This window comes from Gambusia affinis, linkage group LG24 (genome assembly GCF_019740435.1).
Source record: "Gambusia affinis linkage group LG24, SWU_Gaff_1.0, whole genome shotgun sequence".
Lineage (NCBI taxonomy): Eukaryota > Metazoa > Chordata > Actinopteri > Cyprinodontiformes > Poeciliidae > Gambusia > Gambusia affinis.
In genome coordinates this window covers 9,238,569-9,260,211 of record NC_057891.1, presented here as the reverse complement: position 1 = coordinate 9,260,211, position 21,643 = coordinate 9,238,569, and the positions used below count along the sequence as shown (strand labels likewise).

Genomic DNA, 21,643 nt, shown 5'->3' with positions numbered 1-21,643 from the left:
ATAAAAACTAAATGTTCATGTTCTGGAAGAATTTTTCTGGATTCTAATTTCCTTCTGGTTCCTTTTCTGGGTTGCAACAATAGAAGTTTATCTGCATAATAATCTGAAAATAACTGAATAATTAGCTAACATATTTAGTTTGGAACTAAAGATTTAGTTTTAGATTTAGATTTAGAATGAAGTGATTCCACGGTTAAGCTCTTATCTTCATTGTAGTATGTCTGTTAATAATCAAAATGATTCAAATAGTTTCTTCAAATAAAAATGTAAAAATTGTGGGAGGTAATTGTGCTTAGCTCTCACTACTCTACTACTTCAAAAACACCAATACTCACATGGTTGGTACCGCCTGTTAGAGTTTAATCAATTGTTTTAAATACAAGAAACTTTCAAACTGCGTTGAAAATTATAGATACACTGGGAGGAGTTGGAATGAGCAACTTGAAATAATTCATCAGAGCAAGTAGAATTTATTTTAATCACAGCCGTGTCACAAAGCAGCACATCATCTAGATCTTCTAAATCATCTGGGACTTCTCCACTCTCTTTAGTGAGAAGTTGTTATATTCTGCTATTGTTAAAAGAATTAGAATTTGTAAACGTGAATATGCAGCCCAAACAGCAATCTGCTGATTTCTGCTCTGTTGGCTCACATACAAGGACAGAGCGATGTGTTTCAGAAATTCCACACAACCGTTTCTGCAGTTCCCAAATATTCCCATGCATATGCTGTGTTGGTTGTCGTGGCCACTGATCTACTGATTCGTCCCTAACTAAACTGAGCATCGTAAGCGGTGATCCATGTCCCCTCCTGTGAACTAAATATGGTTCAGAGCTCTGAGAACACACAGAACCACAACTGTGATCAGCAGAACTCCACCAATGATCCCAATCCGAACCCAGGGGAAATCCCCAAGCTGCAAAACACTCCAACTTGCATCCAGGTCGTCTGCAGTAAAGAAGGAAACAAGTCAGAATTTTTCTCCAGCCATAATTCCAACATTTATTCAGATGGCGTCACTGACCCTTATCTGAAAATGTCTCTTTTTCCTCAACGGTCTCCATCTGCTGTGTGTTGGTCAGATCACTGGGAAGCAGATTCCCATCATCTGGAAGCACAAAACAGAAACAATCAGTAAAATCAAAATCAGTTTCCTGAGCAAGGCACAGATCATGATCAGTTCTAGAGTTTTTGTTTTCTCTAGATGTTAATGTTCACTTCCCAAACACACTAGAAAGAAAATGTTTTGATAAGAGCTGAAACATGCATTGTAACTAGGGGATGATTTTTCCTCTGTCTGTTCTCCTCGCCAGCTAAAAGAGACTAACCCTCTTGTCCTTTCTAGTGTCTGTATTTAGATGTTCTAGGTGATTCCAACCTGACAGAAAAATTTAACGATAATTTGTAACAATTACAAAAAATGTTCCCATGAATTGTGCACAAGTAAAATACACTTGATGCCAATAAGTTTATTAAAGAAGAAGGCAAGTGAGTGTGAGGGGAAGGTTGGTTTTTAGAAATATCCCAGTGAACCATGAGACAACTTTATTTAGAAATATTATATTATCCATACAGTCATGTTTACACTCATTCTGATTGAATGGATGCAGAATCACCTGAAATATATACTGATATATGTTAGTGACCAAGCTGAGGCTGCCTTTATGTAGTGATTCTAAATATAAAACATTGCTTATGTTACCCCTACTGTAGAATTACAGTTCAATGCATAAATGATCTTACTGCACAGCAGGGCCAGGTTGGAGCTAATAAAGCCTACATGCATTCATTCTATTATTCTACCTTGAATCAGCTGGGTGGAGTCTTCCAGTAGACCAGGAAGCTCAGTGGGGAATCCAGTGGCTTCAACAGCATTCACCTCATCTGAAAGGAGGGTCACCGTCTCTTGGGATGTTCTGGTTTCTTCTTCTGAGGATGTCTCAACAGACTCTGCAGCTGTGTGAAAAGTTAAAGATCTGTTAAAATTCCTATTTTCATCTATGTTCATGGGTTATTTATAGCACTCAACAAAAAAGGGCCATGTTCTCATCAGATACTCACCTTCCATTATCTGAGTGGACATTTCCAAAGTAACTGGTAGATGACCAGTAGGTGTTTCTGAAATCCCAGCAGCAGTCGTCACATCTAGCAAAAATATAACAGAGCTCCCCCAGACATTTTTATTTGTCTCTTCCATGTCAAAAGTTGTTTCTGAAGGGGGGAGAACATCTGTAGATTTTTTTAAAGGAAAAAACTACAGATGTAGTTTTTGCATAAATGATCTTACTGCACAGCAGGGCCAGGTTGGAGCTAATAAAGCCTACATGCATTCATTCTATTATTCTACCTTGAATCAGCTGGGTGGAGTCTTCCAGTAGACCAGGAAGCTCAGTGGGGAATCCAGTGGCTTCAACAGCATTCACCTCATCTGAAAGGAGGGTCACCGTCTCTTGGGATGTTCTAGTTTCTTCTTTTGAGGATGTCTCAACAGACTCTGTAGCTGTGTGAAAAGCTAAAGATCTGTTAAAATTCCTATTTTCATCTATGTTCATGGGTTGTTTATAGCACTCAACAAAAAAGGGCCATGTTCTCTTCAGATACTCACCTTCCATTATCTGAGTGGACATTTCCAAAGTAACTGGTAGATGACCAGTAGGTGTTTCTGAAATCCCAGCAGCAGTCGTCACATCTAGCAAAAATATAGCAGAGCTCCCCCAGACATTTTTATTTGTCTCTTCCATGTCAAAAGTTGTTTCTGAAGGGGGGAGAACATCTGTAGTTTTTTTAAAGGAATCAAGATTACCAGGATCAGTGGTTAGCCCATCCACAGTTAGTGTGTAGCTTTCAGGTAATGCAAGTTTAGGACTCTCAGACTCCCTAAAATGACAACATAAAAAGGTTTTCAGTGAACATTATTTTAACAATTTTATAAGGTCCCATTAGAACAGAGAAGATGTCTTACTACTGAAAGAGACTACAAATATCATGCAGGAAATAAGATGCTAGTAATGTAACAGTGTAGCCAGGACTTTCTAAATAAACTTCATAGACACAAATTAATATATCTCAAATTAATTATCCATCCATCCATCCATCCATTCATTTTCTGTTCACCCTTGTCCCTAATGGGGTCAGGAGGGTTGCTGGTTCATCTCCAGCTACGTTCCAGGCGAGAGGCGGGGTCCCCCTGGACAGGCCGCCAGTCTGTCACATTTAAATTAATTAATTTAAGATATTATTTTAGATTCTTTTATTAAGACAGGGTACAATCTGAGAATGTAGTCTTAGATCAGTGCTGCTGTGTTTTGTTTTTGTCTTTTTAGTTGCAGCAGATGTTGATGACGTTGAGCCCCATTCAGAATCTGCTGGAGTTTTCTTCCTGTTACATACAGTACATTCTTGGCAATAGGCATTGCTACCAAGTCAACAACACTAAACATATTCACTATTGCATAATGCTCATTGTTATAAGTCAACAGATTTGTTTCTATGAACCACAGAGTTGTGTAAATCAAAATTACAAAAATACTTTTACTCAATAGAAACACTAATTTTGACAACCGTTTTTCGTTTTTTGTGTTAGGATGAGGTGGTTTTTTGTTCATATCAAATTAGATTAGATTTTACTTTACTGAAATGAAAACACTGTTTTCATATCATAAGAGTTACGTGATGTTACAACAGATGGAAACAGCAAAGTAGTAGGAAGAGGAAATTTGATTTTCTCTGTTAAACATAGTTCACACAAAGTTCACAAAGTTTATAAAAAGTTTGTTGCTCCAACACCTGAATAAGACGTCGACGTCTCCTCTGATGGCTGATAGACAATAAGCACAGCAGCTGAATTATGAAGATATTTCATGGAATTGTTTACATCTGTCGTTGCCATCATTCATAATGATTTATTACCTGAACAAGCTTATTCATGTGTGATTTTAATTTCATTTTATTTAATGGAAACACCACATTAGCAAAATTTTGTTTTTTGACAAGTAGAATGTGAACAAAGAGGTGCATAAATTTGTGATGGAAATTCAGCTTCTGACTAATTTGCTGGGTTTACTGAGGCAGAAATCTTTGATAAGAAAAACCATGTGGAAAATTAGCACAATGGCAGAAATGTCAAACATTTTGGATGTCTGACTGACCACCAAAATGTCTCGTCTATATAAACTCAGATATTTCATCATGTTTTAGTTGTCATCTTCTTATTTTTGACATGAAACATTTGGCGTTGACAAAACAATTTTATCATTGTTAATGAAAACAACAAACCAAACAAGTTGAAGACTCTTACCCAGTTGTATACCAACACTGGTACTTCCCACTTTCATTCCTAGTTGGTCTCAAATAAAGATGAAACTCTTCTTCATTAAATTTCACTGATTTAGGAAACTTGTACGTCGTTATGCTAAGGGTTTGCTGGAGATAGAAAAGAGATGCTGATCATCCAGCATGATACATGTGGTATAATTGAAGATTAGAAGTATTTTAAACAAGAAACAGTGCAGTTCTATAACTTACAAAGAAAGGAAGATGTATATTTTGTTATATTTAAATGCAATGTATAGGCAAAACTCTGGCCCCAACTAATTGACTTTCACCACTTGGATCTTATGGACCCCATATTTTCACTTGTCTTTCGAGTATTGCTATGTTGTGCATCTGAAATAAGCTAATTAATATTATTTGATGGTTTGGTTATTAGCTTGTGCAAATTTAGCTGATTTTCCATTTGTTCCTCCTTCCTTATTGTATGTTAAAGTTTCCAAAGGATCAACTAAAGATAAGTAAACATGTATGAGTTGCCATCTGGAGAATACCATACGTGGTCATGTTGAATGAGAAATCTGCCATTCATAGTCCAATAAAAACGCTTTATGTTTTCTCTCTCAGGTTTAATGAAGCATGCTAGGTCCACCTCAGAGTCCTCAAATGTAGTGATGAACGTGTTCACATGGGGCTCTTGTATGAGAAGCCGAGCAAAAGGACCGAGGTCAGCACATGGAGAGAAAGGACAATGATTGTATCGTTAGAATTTTCTTCAAGTACGACTCCAAAAATTAGAATACTAAGAAAATATTTAATATTTTTTTTGTCACTCATTTCAGAAAGTGAAATAGATGCAGTACACAAAGTGGAACATTTCAAGAATTAATTTCTTGTCACTTTGAAGATGACGGCTTACGGATGTCAAGCTTTCATTTTGCTCACACACTGATCGAACCACATTCCCCAGGAAAAGCGGCACACAAATAAAATGTATTGTTATAATAATACTGCTGTAATTATTTTCTTTTTCCACCATCTACAAGGTCTTACTTAATTTTCCAAAAAGTAATACATGGTAATACAACTGTTTTCAATCACAGGTAAGAGAACACTTACTTATAACTTCAAAAAATATGAATTCATCACTCAATGTAAATCAAATCTGTGGCACATGGCTTTTATTATCCAAATGCAACTCCTTTTTTCAATCAAAGCAAACCACAGTAGTTCATGTAGCCAACAGAGCAATTTTTGGAGCTGTGCTTGAGCAAAAAACATCTCTGATAAACTAACTCTAAAAGGAAAGCTCATCACGCATAACTACAGCACCATTGTATTTCCCATAGCTGGGTTTGCTAAATGCTGGAAGTAAACATATTAGCCTGCACCTTCTTTTGCTTAGTTGGAAGGTAAGGGAGAGGAGACAAAGATTTGCAAATCCCTTTAGCCACTATCATGTTGTGTGAAATATATCTAAACTTTCTTAATCGAGGGCTTCATCAGAACCACAGGAAACATCTGTGCTAAAGCAATGCTACCGTTATTTACCCTTGATTTTATATATATTTTATATATATATTTCCATATATATATAAAATATATATAGTCTTTGGCTGAACATTAAAAAATCATGGAAAGGTTTTCCACCTGATTACTTTGCTTTATTTCAGCACCATGTAGTTCTGTGACTCCTATTTAAAGCAAATGTGTTAGGTCAACTTAATTCATTAAGTTGACCTAACATATATATATTTTGTATATTATATATATATATATATATAAAATTAATTTTTTTATTTCGTTTTAAATAAAATCATCAAACTCACCATTGACTGAGAGCCAGACAGTTGATACAGTAGTTGCTCCTCCAAAGATGCACTCATACATATCAGCATCTCGGAATCTGGTTTCTCTGAGGACCAAAGACCAGTTCCCTTCCCTTATCTGCTCCTCTGAAGGCAGCTCAACCCGACCCTGGGATATATATCAGAAATATTTGAAAACAATTACTCCTCAAATTTGTCTGCTGTTCACCCTACTGGCTCTATTACAGCTTTCAAATGCAGTCATGGTTTACGCTGTACAGTATTTGAAATATGTAACCTAGTCAAAGATTTTTCTAAGGTATTTTTTTTACTCTAGGGCCTTTATTTGAAAGTGCTATGACAGGAAAGTGGGGTAATGAGAGCAAGGGAAGCCATGCAAAAAAGGTCACCAAGCCAGGAATCGAACCTTCGACGGCCAAGCTGAGGACTAAGGCCTCCTTATGTGGGCTGTGCTTAGCCCTGCGCCACCACAGCACCCCCGCCCTAGTCAAAGGTAAACTAGTTGTGTGACTGCATATACTTTATTTTGTTTGCTAATTATTGAATGGATTGTACGTTTAAAAAATGTACTTCCAGGAAGCTACAGTCTCGTAATATTATTCAATCCTTAATATTTAGAAGGTGAAATATTGAAAATATTGTAGGTACAGCAAGCATTTAGAATGCTGAGGTGAATTGATTCTCATTAGCTCAGACAGTCTAGTTTCAGAACTCATTCCACTGGTTAAAGTCACTATGTATTGTCATGGCCTCAGATAATGGATTTCTGTTTGTAAGTTCTGTTAGATCTCAGACAGAATCGATCACAATAGTCTCTTAAAAAGGCTTAAACATGTAGGGATTTTTTTCATGTAATGACAAATCTTCACACTCCAGGGTTTCCTGTGGAGTGCCACAGGGTTCAGTACATGGGCCAATTATATTATAGACATTATATATATATATATATATATATATGTCTTTACAAAAATGGATATATATATATATATATATATATATATATATATATATATAATGTCTATAATATAATTGGCCCATGTACTGAACCCTGTGGCATCAGGAAAAAGGAGCATGAGAAACTAGAGAAATACCAGGGCCTAAGGGAGGAACTGGAGAGGGCCTGGAAGGTGAAGACCACAGTGGTGCCTGTGGTCATCGGGACCCTCGGGGCAGTCACCCCCAAACTGGAACAGTGGCTACAACAGATCCCAGGAACAACATCAGACATCTCAGTCCAGAAATGTGCAGTCCTAGGCACAGCCAAGATACTGCGCAGAACCCTCAAGCTCCCAGGCCTCTGGTAGAGGACCCGAGCTAAGAGGAAGAAGAATCACCACCCGCGGTGGGTGAGAAGGGAATTTTTTTTATATATATATATATATATATATATATATATATATATATATATATATATATATATATATAGAGAGAGAGAGAGAGAGAGAGAGCTTCTGTATGCCTCAAACTGTCTCTTAAGGAATCAGACTCATTTTAATGTAGTCAAGAATCTGACCTTAAATTTTTCAGAAACTTGTGCTTCTCCTTCTCGTAGAATTACCACATCCTCTCCTCTTAGCTCCCAGTGCACCACCCCATCTTCTTTCAAGTCTGAGCCGTCACAGTGCAGTACAGCAAGATCCCCATACTGCACCTCCACCCGTGAAGTTTGAAAGGCTGGACAAAAACAAGAAAACACCAGGAGAGAATGATATAAAATCTTGGAAAAAATGGTGTGTAAGAAGTATGAACAAGTAAAATCAGATGATGACACAATCATACAACAAAATGTACATAAAACAAGTACACTGAAAAAAATTAACTTCAGGAGTTATTACATTAACAAAAGAATATCATGTACTTTTTACAGAATAATTTTAAGTTTGAAACGTAAACGTGATAAAATCATGTTGGATAAACTATAGATATTTGTTTTTCTCTGCATGCAGAGAAAAATACGTCTTTGGATGAACATAAAAAAATCATGGAAAGGTTTTCCACCTGATTACTTTGTTTTATTTCAGCACCATGTAATTCTGTTACTACTATTTAACCCAAATGTGTTAGGTCAACTTAATTCATTGTCAAGTTAAAACAGCAAATGGTGTATTTGTGTGAGGTGCAATACCATCTCCACCCAGCTAGCATGTGGCTCACAGAAAATCAAGCACACCCGTCTCTCACTCAGGCCTTCAAGAGCCTATAAGGCAACTCAGCACACCTGTGTTGCAATAATCTCTACAAACAAAGACCTCATCTTTAAGCTCCTGCAGAAACACCACTGGTAGGAACTGAACTTTAAACCTGTATTTGGAGGACTTAGCTGGCTTTACAAAAATTGATTTATGAAAGTAGTTTATTTTGTTTATTTTTTTGATGACTTAAAAGTAATTTGTAATTTGTTTGTTTGTAGGTTTTCAGCCTGCTTGGGTGTCATGTATTGGAAAGTACAGTGATTTAAAGAAAAAAGAAAAAAGAGAAATAAAATGAAAAGATGACACTGAGAAAAGTTGGTCCTGGATTTCTTTGATGGGAGCAAGCCCTTGTCAAGTTTGGGCAGAAGCTAAGGTGATTTGTAGAGGCCAGAAAACTTGACATTCATTAAGGTTATTCCAATGTAAAGCTATTGTGTTGGCTCAACTTATGTTATTATGGTTATTCTATGGTTGATTCTAAATCAAACGTGTTGGCTGAACTCAATATATTATGGTCATTCTAATTTAAATAAAATGTGTTGGCTCAGTATAATTTATTAAGGTTGAGTCAACTCATTTACTATAGATGGACCCAATGTAATTTAAAAGAGCCAGCCCAACTAATTTACAACGCTTTGGACCAAATAATTTACTTGAGTAAGATTAATGGCAATTTAGTTGAAACAAACTTTTTTTTTTCTCCGAAGAGTTTTTGCGGCGCTAGTGGCTCGTATTTTTTTTTGTTTATCCAACATGATTGTATCACGTTTTTGTCTGAAACATGAAATTATTTAGTTAAAAGTACATGATATTCTTTTGTTAATCTGATAACCCCCTAAATTCATTTTGTACAGTGCAGGGCACTATTGTTAATTAAGAACTGCACTGTAACAAATGGCTGTAAAAACTACAGCATAAAAATAAGGTGGCTGGGTTTTGAAAATACAGCTCTGTTGTACCTTTTCTAATTCTTGAGTGTTCTTTCTACCCTTTCACCCAGTCCGGTCTTAAAACACTTAATGTGATGTAACGTAAAAAAAACATCTTTGAATTAACGTAATTAAATCATGGAAAGGATTTCCACACGATTAAATAGTTTTCTTTCAGCATGAAGCATGTTTGTTGAGCTAATTTAATTTTCATGAGTTGGATCAACTTATGTGAAGGTATCGCTGTAACATAAGTTGGTTTCTCCAGTGTGCTGTGGTGTTGCAGGGGTTTAGCACACTGCATGTTTAGAGGCCTTAGTCCTCGACGCAGACGTTGCTGGTTCGACTCCCGGTCCTGGCGACCTTTGCCGCATGTCCTCACCCTGTCTGGCAACTGTCTCAAAAAATATGAGCCACTAGTGCCGCAAAAACTCTTCAGAGGAAAAAAAAAAGTTTGTTTCAACTAAACTGCCATTAATCTTAGTCAAGTAAATTATTTGGTCCAAAGCATTGCAAATTAGTTGGGCTGGCTCTTTTAAATTACATTGGGTCCAAAATCTACTGTTTAACTCATTATAGTAAATGAGTTAAATCAACCTTAATGTATTAAGTTGACCTAACACATTTGCTTTAAATAGGACTAACAGAATTACATGGTGCTGAAATAAAGCAAAGTAAACAGGTGGAAAACCTTTTCATGATTTTTTAATGTTCATCCAGACTTATTTTTTTCAACCCTCCTGTCCCTAATGGGGTCAGGAGGGTTGCTGGTTCCACTCCAGCTACGTTCTGGGCGAGAGGCGGGATCACCCTGGACAGGTCGCCAGTCTGTCGCAGGGCAACACAGAGAGATAAAGGACACACAACCATTCACACACTCACACCTAGGGAGAATTTAGAGATACCAATTAACCTGACAGTCATGTTATTGGAGGAAGCCGGAGAACCCGGAGAGAACCCACCATGCACAGGGAGAACATGCAAACTCCATGCAGAAAGACCCCGGGCCTGGAATCGAACCCAGGACCTTCTTGCTGCAAGGCAACAGCTCTACCAACTGCGCCGCCCCGTTATTTTTTTCAGTGTATGTCCATTTAGTTTAAAATGATCACTCCATGTTAAATGTATACTTACCTTGCTTAGTTTGTTCATTAATAAAGAAATGAACTGGCTCTTCATTTATGGCAGAGTTTTATTAAAGTTGTTTGCATGCCAATGAAAAAGTTTTTATTCCTGAGTAAAAATGGCCTATAATATGTTGTTAAACCCTGTAAACACCCAAGAATCAAAAAATGAATTTGTTATAACCTGCTAACAAGAAGTACCATAAAAATCACACTCATCTGTCATTCTAAGGAAATTCAAGAACAGATGAGAAATAAAGTCACCAACATCTATCAGTTTGAAAAGGGCCACAAAACCATTTATAAGACATTTGGACTCCAGAGAACCACTGTCAGAGCCATTATCCACAAACAGAAAAAACATGAAACATGTAGAACCTTCTCAGGAGAAGGCAATGAATCCAAAAGCTCATCAACAAATGAACTGTTGAGGTCACAGAACAACGTCTAAAGCTCTGCTGGCCTCACCACCTTAGTAAGGGTCAGAGTTCCACAATATGAGCAACTGGGCAATAATAACCTCTGTGGGAGAGTTTCAAAACCAGAACAACTCCTCACCCAAAAGAACACAAAGGCTGTCATGAAGTGGGGTGTTTGGTGGTGAGAGACGTGGTTGACCCCAGGTTGTAGTGATGATGTTGACTTAATGATGATAAACAAGCTGTACAGAAATCCAGGCAGCACAGGTGAGCAACAAGGCAGGGAGTTCAGACACTGGTAGCAACTGGTCAGGCACAACACAGAAACTGGGGAGAGACAGGCTGATATCTGGCACAAAACAAGGACCTGCAACCCAGACACAGGTGGGATTAAATACACAGAGGAGTAACGAGAGACAGGAGACAATTAAGGGCAAAATGTGACAACACAGAGACTCAGCTGACTAGGAACATGCATAAAAAAAACAAATCCTTACATATTTACCAAGACCATTTTGATGATCTCCAGATGTGTAACGGTGAATATCTTTTTGTCAGTAGGTGTGAAGGCTGCAGGACTGTGTACTGTAATCATTAGCACTGACCCCAAGCTGTTATGTTAACACAACACATTTATTTAGGTCTGCTATCTATAGTGATGTGAAGCTGAACAGGGTTATACATGTGCTGTTATGTACAACCAGTGTATTATTTTGGTATTTTATTGACATAATCATCCAGACTCGACGTATCATGGTGTCAATGTCACTGCTGCAACTTACCCTGCAAAGTACAACAACTGGATCCTATTTAAAAATTCTTTACAGATTCTCAGTGGGTGGAACAGAAGGAAGTGGGGCTAAAAGAACAAGTGTGAAGCTGTGCTTGACAAAAAGTCCTTATCTGAGCCACCATAAGTCTGTGAGGTATAAATGAGGAAACATATATGGGGAAACATTTGTTTCCAGGAATATTTTAGAGATGGCTGCATTTTAGCTTTCAGAGAAATGTGGCCTACTGGACAAGACTGGGCCTCTAATGTTTTTTCTGAAGGAATCACCTTTTCATTTGAACTGAAACGTTACTTAACTATGTGTACATTAACATTGTGTACATTCACAATGTTAATGTACATTAACATTGTATAATAGTGTTTCTAACACTATTAGAGATGTAGTGCAGAAACACCAGCCTTTTCACCAAAGTCACCAGACCATATACTAGCTGACTTTAGTATATGGTATGGTGACCATATACTAAACAAATTTCAGCAATTTGTTTTGCTGAAATTGATTATTTTCAACAGCAACAAAAAAATGTCCTGGATGTTTGCTATGGATCGGTAAAGGATTCCTGTATGTCAGCATTATTGCCTCCATTTGACTCTGTAGATTGCAACTCTGTGCTTTTGCTGCCTAAAACAAAATACATAAAGAATTGGATGGAAGAAGTTGTGCTCTGCCTGCAGGAGAGCAATGACTGCAAGGACTCAGACATGAAGAGAAGATTTACCTACTCTTGCTCTTAGAATGACTAAATATGTCCAGGAGACAGAAACAGAATTTAATACTCAGTTACTACTAGTATCTTAGAATTCAACATCCAAAAAACATGTAAAGTACAGAACATTCAGTCTGTTAGTATGTCTTCAGACTTGATACTTGTTTGGAGATGATCAATAAGTAATCTTCTGAACACCGAGGTGATTGATTAGCCAATTTAAACTCTTACTCAACTGGTGATCAGTTATTATGTAGATTGCCTTATTTTTTTAACTGAACTGAAACACAGGATTCTGGATCACATCTACATGTTAAAATTGTCAAAGTCAAGCTAGCATAACTGACCTATCTCCCATTGCATTTTTAAAAATATTAAAACATTTTGTGATGCCTTTGATCCTTGTTGTCTTGTTATAGTGTTGACAATTAGCAGCACAGCACTGCATGTCCTTTTCTTTTCTAATTAAAGCTCTGTGTGTTTGGCTGACAGTAAAACCAGTGGTAGGTTTTGGCCTCCAGGTGGAGGAGGGGGGTGGGGGGGTATCTTGATATCACATTTGCAACTTGTCTTTAAGATGCTCATATTTTTTGCAACAAAGCAGACATTGATTATTATTAGTGATGTATGATTTAATGATATGGAATGATATGAATGACTGTCTCACCACTGCAGAACGTTCTCTGATGAAGACACAGAAACGCCACCAAACCCCAGACTCTAAACATCTTGTTCTCCTGGAGTTTAGAACAAAACACAACATTCTGGTTCAACATGGGGTTACTTATCAAAACTACAACAGTTGGTTTTTTCATCACATTCCTACACATTGATCATAATGTCTTCAAAGTGTAAGAGTGCTATGATATTGAATCACCTTACAGTAGCAGAGTTCCAAGTTCTGTTCAAATTATGTCAAAACAAAATAATACAAACGTTACATTGAATTGTCACAAACAAGACCTGCTCTTACCAGGAAATGGCTGCATGAATAAAAAAAATGAATCCTTCAGAGCTGGGGTGTTGCCGTCACCCTTCATATGTTTAAAATAACACCAGCTGCTTCCTCTCACTTTACACGGCAGCCTTAAGTCTCAGGAGCAACATGGGCTGCTTTCAAGTGTTGTGGGTCATGTCTGAACGACACTGAAGTATACCATCAAAAATTCACACTCCTTAAACTTTTCCACATGAAAACTAACACTGGACAGTCCTCATGAATGTGCATTGTTAGTTCTGCCACCAAGCTGCGACTAACACTGGTGGTGCTTTCACAACCAGGGTGAAACATGGTGGTGGCAGCATCATGCTTTTCTTCAGCAGGTTCAGGGAAGCAGCTCAGAACTGAAGAGTAGATGGATGGAGCTAAATCCAAGGAAATCCCAGAGGAAAACCTAAACATTTTAGAATGGCCCAGTTAAAGTCCAGCCCTAAATCCAATGGAGAATTTGTAACAAGACTTCAAAGCAGATATTTACAGAAGCTCTCCATCCAGTCTTAGTTAGTATGAGATGTTCAAATCTGGTAGAAACAAAACCAAACACTTGGAGCGTGACAGATCTACAAACTAGAGATGGGCTCAATGCCAACGAACGGCACATTATTACATTTTTCTTTTTTGCAAAATACAATTAGAAGTCCATGAATCACAGACCTTTCTTCACAATGATTCATTACATTGTGAATCATTGTGTCCAACTAGTTTAGATCCGCTTGGTAAATCTGCTCCCTCTGAACAAACATGGCAGGTTTGCCATAAGGAAAACGTTTGTCTCTTTAAGACGGTCTGATTCAATCACCTGATTGAAAAGCTCCTTTATGTTAACCAGGCACATCCATAATGAGGGTAAGAATATAACCTTTAGCACATGCTGCTGTTTTTGCTTGGCTGACAACTGAATCATGTTATCTGACACCAAGAGGCACGTGGCAGGATTCCTGCATGTGGATAATGTTTAAAATGCAGAGCTATCAATAATACTGATGTGGAGGAAGGGAACTAAATGTGTTGCAAGAAACTCTGGATAGTGGAGCCCACAGAGTAAGTCAAGAGCTGTGTGCAATCTGGAATGGCAATAAAACTCTGAGAAGAACTTCTGGATGTAAGATGATCAGGGGATTTTAACATAAAGAAAAAAATCGCTTTTAGCTCAAAATCTATTTCAATTTGCTACATAGGTGCAGTCAACATTTCAGGAATTATATCTCTGCACTGAGCTCTGTGAATTATTACATGTATGCCAGAAGCATTGAGGAAAGTGAGAAGTGGCATCAGAACCTATACGTGTGGATTCCAGAGTCTCATGTGACCACAGGGACACCCACTGAAGATGCATTCACAATCACTGGGAGAAAGCATTGCTTGATGGACATTTTTGAATTGTGATCTTCATAATAGTAAACTAATAAAGTCCTGTGAAGACAATCAAAAGAAAACCTGTGCAGACCTAATCTTTAGAATGAGGAAAACCCTATAGAAACTTCCAGACTCCACTGAGGTGTTAGAGTCAATGCAGCATAATAAAAGCCTTTGAAATATTTTTTAAAAATTGCAGCATGTACATCTAAAAGAAAAAAGCATAACAAAAAATCCCACTGAGTTCGAGTCTTGTTTTGGAAAAAGAGTTTACTGGACTAAAAAGTGCCTATAAACCTCTGATTGTCTTGTGTCCATAAACAGCAGGTGGCGCTCTAGTTCTATAGAATGACTCAACTTCTCATTCAAACACCATTTAGTAAAATCTCAGAAGCACAAAGCTCATTTGTTGTCTTTATCCTGTGAAGGAAAGACCTTCAGCACCGTTCCAGTGACCGAATCGATAATGTAGAGAAAAAACCATTAATGAGGTTGCCTATATTAAAGAAGTAACCTGGAAATAACCTGCTTGTTATCTAGTGAGATGGACCACTGGTTCACTGGGCAAATGATGAAAAGATTCTAATTTGGATCCCAACTGAACAATTGCTCCCATCTAAAACCCAGCATGGAAAAATCAGTCAGGAATTGTTGAAGTCAAGTATCAACAGGGCAAATGGCAGACCAAGTAGATTTACTTGCACACAATTGATATATTTGTCAATAAGAAAGAATTAGACAGACAGACAGACAGACAGATAGATTTGTATAAAAGTAATCATATATATGCCTATAATCATCAAATGCTGAGATAACAGGAAGAAGTTTGTCAAACTTCTATTTATTGTTGTTCCACAAACAGTAAGTAATATTTATCAAAATAAATGTACCAGGACTAAACAATAGAGACACAGAGCCTTGTGCAGGGTTCAAATGTAGACATGTTTTCTCACAGTGCTGCTAATCCAGAGCTCCCTGTAACTTGCACATATATAACATTGTCAAGTGATCAGCATTTATATAGGCATTAATCACCGTCACTTTTTAAACAAAGAAAATAACATTCTCTACAGAGTGTGAGCTCTGTCATTAATAAACATATTTTCAGAAGCTATTAGACAACTTGGTGGTTATGGCCATTCACTAAGCGATGCTAACACTGAAGACAACACGGGTACATCAGGTCTGCACACCCTGACTAAAATTACATCTGTGCAAACGTGTTTTCAGTTACATGTTACATGTCAACAGTTAGAGCAGGACACACAGTTTAAAAAAGTATTCACACCCCACTGAGCTTCTCCACATTCTGTCCAGGTCCAACCACATTATTATTATTATTAATAATAATAATAATAATAATAATAATAATAATAATAATAATAATAATAATAATAATAATAATAATAATAATAATAATCAAGAAAAAAAACTTTTACTTTGTTCTCCCTCTTCTGAAGTGAAGCTGAAAGGTCAGAAGGTGTGAATACTTTAGTCATGCTGTGACGCTGCAGGAAACATTCCTATGATGATCTCACACAAAATCCCAGCAGAAACAAAACAAGCTTTCTGGAGCCTGGATTTTCCAACCTACCAACACTAAATACACCCATCTGGAAAGAGGCCACCCCTGTTTGGCTTTCTGTTGCAGAAGGAAATGCAGCCACAGGAAGTAAGGGTGCCTGCTTGGTTCAGCAGAGCAGATATGTAAAGCTCAGTCATCAGATGAAACAGTAGCAAAGTCATCTGGCAAAGCAGAACAAAAGAGTTCATCAGCAGCAAGAATTCGCTCCTTCAGTTCCAGTCAGCTGACCAACACTTTGTTCATATCAGAAATTAATGCAACCATACAATAAAGTGAATGGATGATTTAGGCTGGGCCTGATTTAACACTGGATTTCACCAAAGTGGAAAATCAGGCAAGCTGGATGAGGACAAAGATTTTACAATGATGCAACGATAACATTTCCTTCAACCCAAACACTAAATATCATCTGTTGGCTAAGCTCAATTGGTTCTAACAGGAAACTCTCATAATGTAGTTCCCATTGGACAGAAGTCCAATCAGCAGCTAGTTTTCTGTCTCCATCTTAGAAGACACGCCCCTCGCCAGGATACTTTGCTCCCTAGAAGGCGCTCTTAAATCCCCCAACCTGTCAAAGAATCTTTGTGAGAGCGTGGTCAGCTCTTGACCAATGACTTCATGATAAAACTTTGCACTCTGTTGTGGTCACTGTTCACTGCTCCACCCTGGGGGTGTAGTCAGGGCGTCGAGTCTGGACGATCTTTGGCTGGGGGGGACAGGGCTTGTCCTCCTGGTCACTGTCGGGAGCCGCCGAACTGCCAGCATGCTCATCCTCACACACATGGACGACCACGCTGGGGGTAGTGGGCGTGGCCGTGTGAAGTTCATACTTCTCTCCTGCAGGGGAAAAGGAGCACAAGTTAGCAACATTAACATAATAATTATGTGGAAACACAATGCAGGGTTTGTCCTGCATAAATAAGCCTGGTAGCCCTTTGCTTGCCCACCGCCAGGCTAAGGTTTGTTTGTTTATTTATTTCAAACACCCTTTTACATACACCAATAACAGCGACTGCAAAGATATCTAAAGAACATCTTTGGTGAAACTAGATAGATAAGATAAATCTTTATTATCATTGTCACAAGAACAACAAAATTTTAAAAGTGCCATCAGTCAGTTCATATGCTTAAAAATAACTGTCTGACAATTTACACACAATATAAGAGATACATAACAAATAACTGATGAAAAAAACAAATAAATAAGAATAGCCACATTCTCACACACACTTCATTCGTGATGATTAATGGTTGTTTTGATTGCATTTAGTTTTGTTGGTTCTTGTTCTGATTGTTCTGTATCGTCTGCCTGAAGGCAGCAGTGAGAACAGAGAATGTCTGGGGTGAGAAGTGTTCTTTGTGATGTGTTGTGCTTTCTTTAGACAGCGGTCGCTGTGCAAGTCCTCCAGTGAGGGGAGAGGGCAGCCAATGATTTTTTGGGCTGTATTCACAACCCTTTGGAGAGTTTTCCTTTGAGCCGCAGTGCTGCTGTTATACGATATGCAGATACAGTAAGTCAGTATGCTCTCTATGGAGCACTTGTAGAAGGACACCAGCAGTTTCTCCTTGATGTTGTTCTTCCTGAGAACCCTCAGGAAGAACAGTCTTTGCTGGGCAGAAAGACTAACAGAAGTCTGGGGTCAGGTGTCTTTTGTTATTTTAATTATCTGAACTCCGTAGCCACAGCTGTGAATAAAACAACAAGTCACCGATAAACAATCAATAAACGCTGGACCTTTTCTTTTTACAAAGTATCAGTGTTTTTTATCCAGTCTGAATATTCTTTGCAAATTCAATTGGATAAATAACAACCAATCACAACCAGCAACATTACTAGAAATGATGGGAGTTAGGAAAACACAAAACGATTTAATATTATAAATACTTGGATTTTGTAACCTAAGAATATTTAGTTAGGCATACAAATACTCATTATTGTCCATCTTGTTAGCATTTCCTTTAATTCATTGTATTTCTAAATGTGACCAGCATTGCATAGCTGGTTTTAAGATCAACTGGCTTGATAACTCAGGATTGAGTTCTGTACCTATCATTAAGACTGTCATCCACTCCACAGTACCATCATGCAGCAGAAGAGTCTGATCAGCTGGAGACTTCGCTCCCTGACATGCTCAACAGACAGACTCAGGAAGTCATTTGTACCAAGGGCCATACTATTGTACAATGCTTCACTGAAGGGCAGGGGAGAAGTGGACTTCTCTGCTTAGTCCATCGACACAGCAGACTTCACCTCCACACTCCTTATAGTGTCATACAGACTGATGGAACTGTACTCTGACTGACTCTGTGAGGTATATTTTTAGCCAACATGCACTCCTCCATTTTGGCAACGGTCTTAAATTTAATTTAGCACTTAGGTTTTTAGTGTTTTCTAGTATTTTTAGCTCTTAGTAATGTTGGTCTGGTAATTGTGTTAATTTGGTGATTTAGTGTTTTTGTGGTATATTGTGTGAATTGTAGTGTATGTTGTGTGTAATGTCTTGAGCTGCTGGGACCTTGAATTTCCCGTTGGGGATTAATAAAGTATTCATCATCATCATCATTGGATTTAACTGAAGTGTATAAGATTGATATTTATTTTAATTGTATTTTTATAGTTGATGTTTTAATCAAGTCAGTATTTCTTTCCAATAACATAAATTTCTGGTCATATTTTCAAATTTCCTATCAGCTTTTAACATTTTTTAACTGGTGAACTGCCTCAGTGGCTCTACCACTGGGTTGACAAGATTTCCCAGAGAAAGCCTACTGGTTCCCAGGGTGCAGGAGTGACACTCCGCCCAGTTTATGAGATGAAGATTTAAAACGTCTGTCCCAGTTCAGGCCCTACTTACCCCTGTTTTTCATTAAAGGTGAAGGGGAAGCTGAGTTCTGTACCTGGTCCAAGTGTGGAGATGGCACACAGCAGGTCATAGTTGATGACTGGTGTGGCATCATAAGACGGTTCCCAGCCGACTGGAGGGGAGGCTGGAGGGGAGATGAGGAACTGCTTCTCTGGCTTTGGAGGCTCCAGACGAGGACTCCCAATGTGGACAGACTATAGGAAATAAAAATGAACAAACAAGTGAACAAACCGGCCTATTCAGCAGCTTTTAGTTTCACAGATCAGTATATTTAAAATATCAAACATTATTGAAAGTTACAAAGGTTTAACAGAAGCTTACAAATTCACTAAAATACTGCTAAAAGTTGCTGTCTAGCTAATTTCTTAAACACATTTTATCTTTTTATTCATCAAACTGTTAAGAAATGTGGAAGACCTTCCAGTCTGGAACACAAGCATCACCTGAGGAAAGTACAGCCTCATCTCTTTCCCATTGAAGTCCGTCTTGTTCAGCCTGAGCCTCGCCTCAGCTGCTGCCAGAGCGTCTCTGAAGCTAATCCTGACCCGTCGAAATGACCGGAAGTACTGGAACTGAGCCTCTGGGTCAAATGAACGGAACAGGGACTCAAAGCTGGCCTGGAAAACATCAATATAACAGGGAGGACAATGAAATAAGAATGACAAACGTCTGTAGCTTATCCTCAAATCCTTTCAATTATTTCACCCTCAACTCTTCCTTCATGTTACTGACCGATACCTTAATAGAGAGATTCCATGATTCCTTGGTATTAATAATTCTAGTTTAAAATGATAAGGAATCAACTAGTCTTTTAAATATAAATTCAATAAAGCATTTTTTTTCATGTAATACATAAATTTCTCACAACAGAATGACACTAAAAGTGGTATTGTTTTAGATCTATTTATCATTAAATTGGAAACTATATACCATTTCCATCCATCCATCCATCCATTTTCTGTTCACCCTAATGGGGTCAGGAGGGTTGCTGGTTCCTCTCCAGCTACGTTCCAGGCGAGAGGCGGGTCACCCTGGACAGGTCGCCAGTCTGTCACAGGGCAACACAGAGACACACAACCATTCACACACACACTCACACCTAGGGAGAATTTAGAGAGACCAATTAAATTAAGTTAATTAAATTAAATTAAGACCGGGAATCGAACCCAGGACCTTCTTGCTGCAAGGCAACAGCTCTAAATACCATTTCTTCATTTTCATTTTCCATAAATTTAAACATATCCATCTTCTTTTCTGCTAAGGTTTTATGTTTTTCTTTATTATAAAATGTAAAAAATAATTTAAAAAAAAATAAAACAGAGATCTAGAAAAATAAAAACATCCTTAAGTAGACATTTATCAAAATTTTAAGTCATCCTTTATAGAAAAAGTAAGTCAGGTAACATTTATGGCTCTTAAGTTATTTAGCTGGACGGGAGGCAATTATGGTTCTTAGGACTGTAAATGTTGCAGACCTCTGGTCAGGTCAGGAAGAGGGCATCTATCATCTCTGCAGACTCCACACATCCTGGACACAGACTTTTACCTTCAGGTCAACTCCAACAAGCAGCGGTTTCAAAACCAATAAAAGTTTCTTCTTTCAGGCTGCTTCTCTAATGAACATCTTATAACCTGGGCAGTCAAATACTCTGGTGTGAAGCAAAATAAGCAGATTCAGATCTCTGCAGTTCTCTAACAAATATCTGAAGTCAATCTGAAATTAAAGTACAAGCAGGAGGAATTTATTTTCTACTTTATAAGTGGTAAATCGCCCTGAAATCATGCATCATTTTCTTCCACTTCGGGGTATGCTGCATAGTTTGATCATGGAAGGAAAACCCGGTAGGCTTTCAGCCACTTGTTACCTTCAGACTGCTGACGGTGAACAGATCATCCGGGACCTTCAAGGCGATCAGGGCGTTCAGTAAATCAGTGACCTGAACATCTACAGCCACCTCTTCTTCTTCCTGCTCGGCTCCGTTCACAGCCTGCTGCAGCTCCATCGCCAGGCTCTCCTCCTACACACAGACACAACATCACGATGAGCTTACACACAGTGTCCTCGCAGAGTGAAGCTGGTCTGAGCTGACAGACGGTTGAGTTAGCTCCTGGTAGCCTAATGACTCCACACTAACCTGCGTCAGACTGAATCGGAGCTGCTAGGCCAAAATGAACTCTGAATTATATCTGGAGACACAGAAATACTGAGTCTGCTGACATGACAGCTGCTCACAGGATAAAGGACATGACGCGCCCATGCATTTTCTCCCAGGCGCTTCCCACTCACAGCAAGCTATCGCCCTCTAGAGTCCTGGAGCAGATCAGCGCCACAAAAATACTGCTGAAGTCCTATGGCATTTTTCATCACGGTAGAGGGAGCATTACTACGACGCAACTGAAAAAAGGGGGGAAATAATTCAGTTTTTTTTTGTTTGTTTTTTAAATTCTATGTCAGAATCTTCACTTTTTCTTCAGTTTATTCTCAAAATTTGCAGAGTTCTTAGATTGAAGTCAGAATTTCTTATTTTAGGAAGGCATGAAAAATATCTGTCTACAATTATTTCTATTGTAGATC

The 21,643-nt window shown here is 38.2% G+C and overlaps 2 protein-coding genes across 11 annotated transcripts; both read right to left on the bottom strand.

Moving 5' to 3' along the window:
• Positions 1-345: 345 nt before the first annotated feature.
• On the bottom strand, positions 346-13,591 carry LOC122826917 (zonadhesin). Of its 10 annotated transcripts, none has more exons than XM_044109294.1 (12): positions 13,237-13,591; positions 12,931-13,000; positions 7,613-7,773; positions 6,100-6,247; positions 4,830-4,966; positions 4,299-4,423; positions 2,607-2,878; positions 2,349-2,513; positions 2,063-2,230; positions 1,805-1,957; positions 1,026-1,109; positions 346-949 (listed from the first exon to the last, which is right to left on the bottom strand). In XM_044109294.1, the coding sequence occupies exons 2-12, from the start codon at positions 12,989-12,991 to the stop codon at positions 819-821; spliced, it is 1,605 nt and encodes a 534-aa protein (XP_043965229.1). In that variant the 5' UTR covers positions 12,992-13,000; positions 13,237-13,591; the 3' UTR covers positions 346-818. The 10 variants fall into 10 exon arrangements, with proteins under 10 accessions (XP_043965229.1, XP_043965231.1, XP_043965232.1 ...); XM_044109296.1 differs by lacking the exon at positions 13,237-13,591 and having other exon boundaries at positions 2,349-2,501; positions 2,607-2,690; positions 2,805-2,878; positions 12,931-13,075; XM_044109297.1 differs by lacking the exon at positions 13,237-13,591 and having other exon boundaries at positions 2,607-2,663; positions 2,805-2,878; positions 12,931-13,075.
• Positions 13,592-15,431: 1,840 nt separating this feature from the next.
• On the bottom strand, positions 15,432-21,364 carry LOC122826916 (calcipressin-1-like). The gene is made up of 5 exons (XM_044109289.1): positions 21,204-21,364; positions 20,934-21,086; positions 19,512-19,685; positions 19,103-19,262; positions 15,432-17,041 (listed from the first exon to the last, which is right to left on the bottom strand). The coding sequence occupies exons 2-5, from the start codon at positions 21,069-21,071 to the stop codon at positions 16,857-16,859; spliced, it is 657 nt and encodes a 218-aa protein (XP_043965224.1). The 5' UTR covers positions 21,072-21,086; positions 21,204-21,364; the 3' UTR covers positions 15,432-16,856.
• Between the last annotated feature and the right edge of the window lie 279 nt (positions 21,365-21,643).

What these genes read in the sequence shown, in the direction of transcription:
- LOC122826916 (XM_044109289.1), bottom strand. Translation starts at nt 21,071, where the DNA reads ATGGAGCTGCAGCAGGCTGTGAACGGAGCCGAGCAGGAAGAAGAAGAG. An exon ending in TCACCGTCAGCAGTCTGAAG is followed by an intron (nt 19,686 to 20,933) that starts GTAACAAGTGGC and finishes GATGTTTTCCAG; the next exon opens with GCCAGCTTTGAGTCCCTGTT. An exon ending in CATCTCCACACTTGGACCAG is followed by an intron (nt 17,042 to 19,102) that starts GTACAGAACTCA and finishes TTTCCCCTGCAG; the next exon opens with GAGAGAAGTATGAACTTCAC.
- LOC122826917 (XM_044109291.1), bottom strand. Translation starts at nt 13,039, where the DNA reads ATGTTGAACCAGAATGTTGTGTTTTGTTCTAAACTCCAGGAGAACAAG. An exon ending in GTCCACTCAGATAATGGAAG is followed by an intron (nt 1,958 to 2,062) that starts GTGAGTATCTGA and finishes CTTTTCACACAG; the next exon opens with CTGCAGAGTCTGTTGAGACA. An exon ending in CTCCACCCAGCTGATTCAAG is followed by an intron (nt 1,110 to 1,804) that starts GTAGAATAATAG and finishes TTGTGCTTCCAG; the next exon opens with ATGATGGGAATCTGCTTCCC.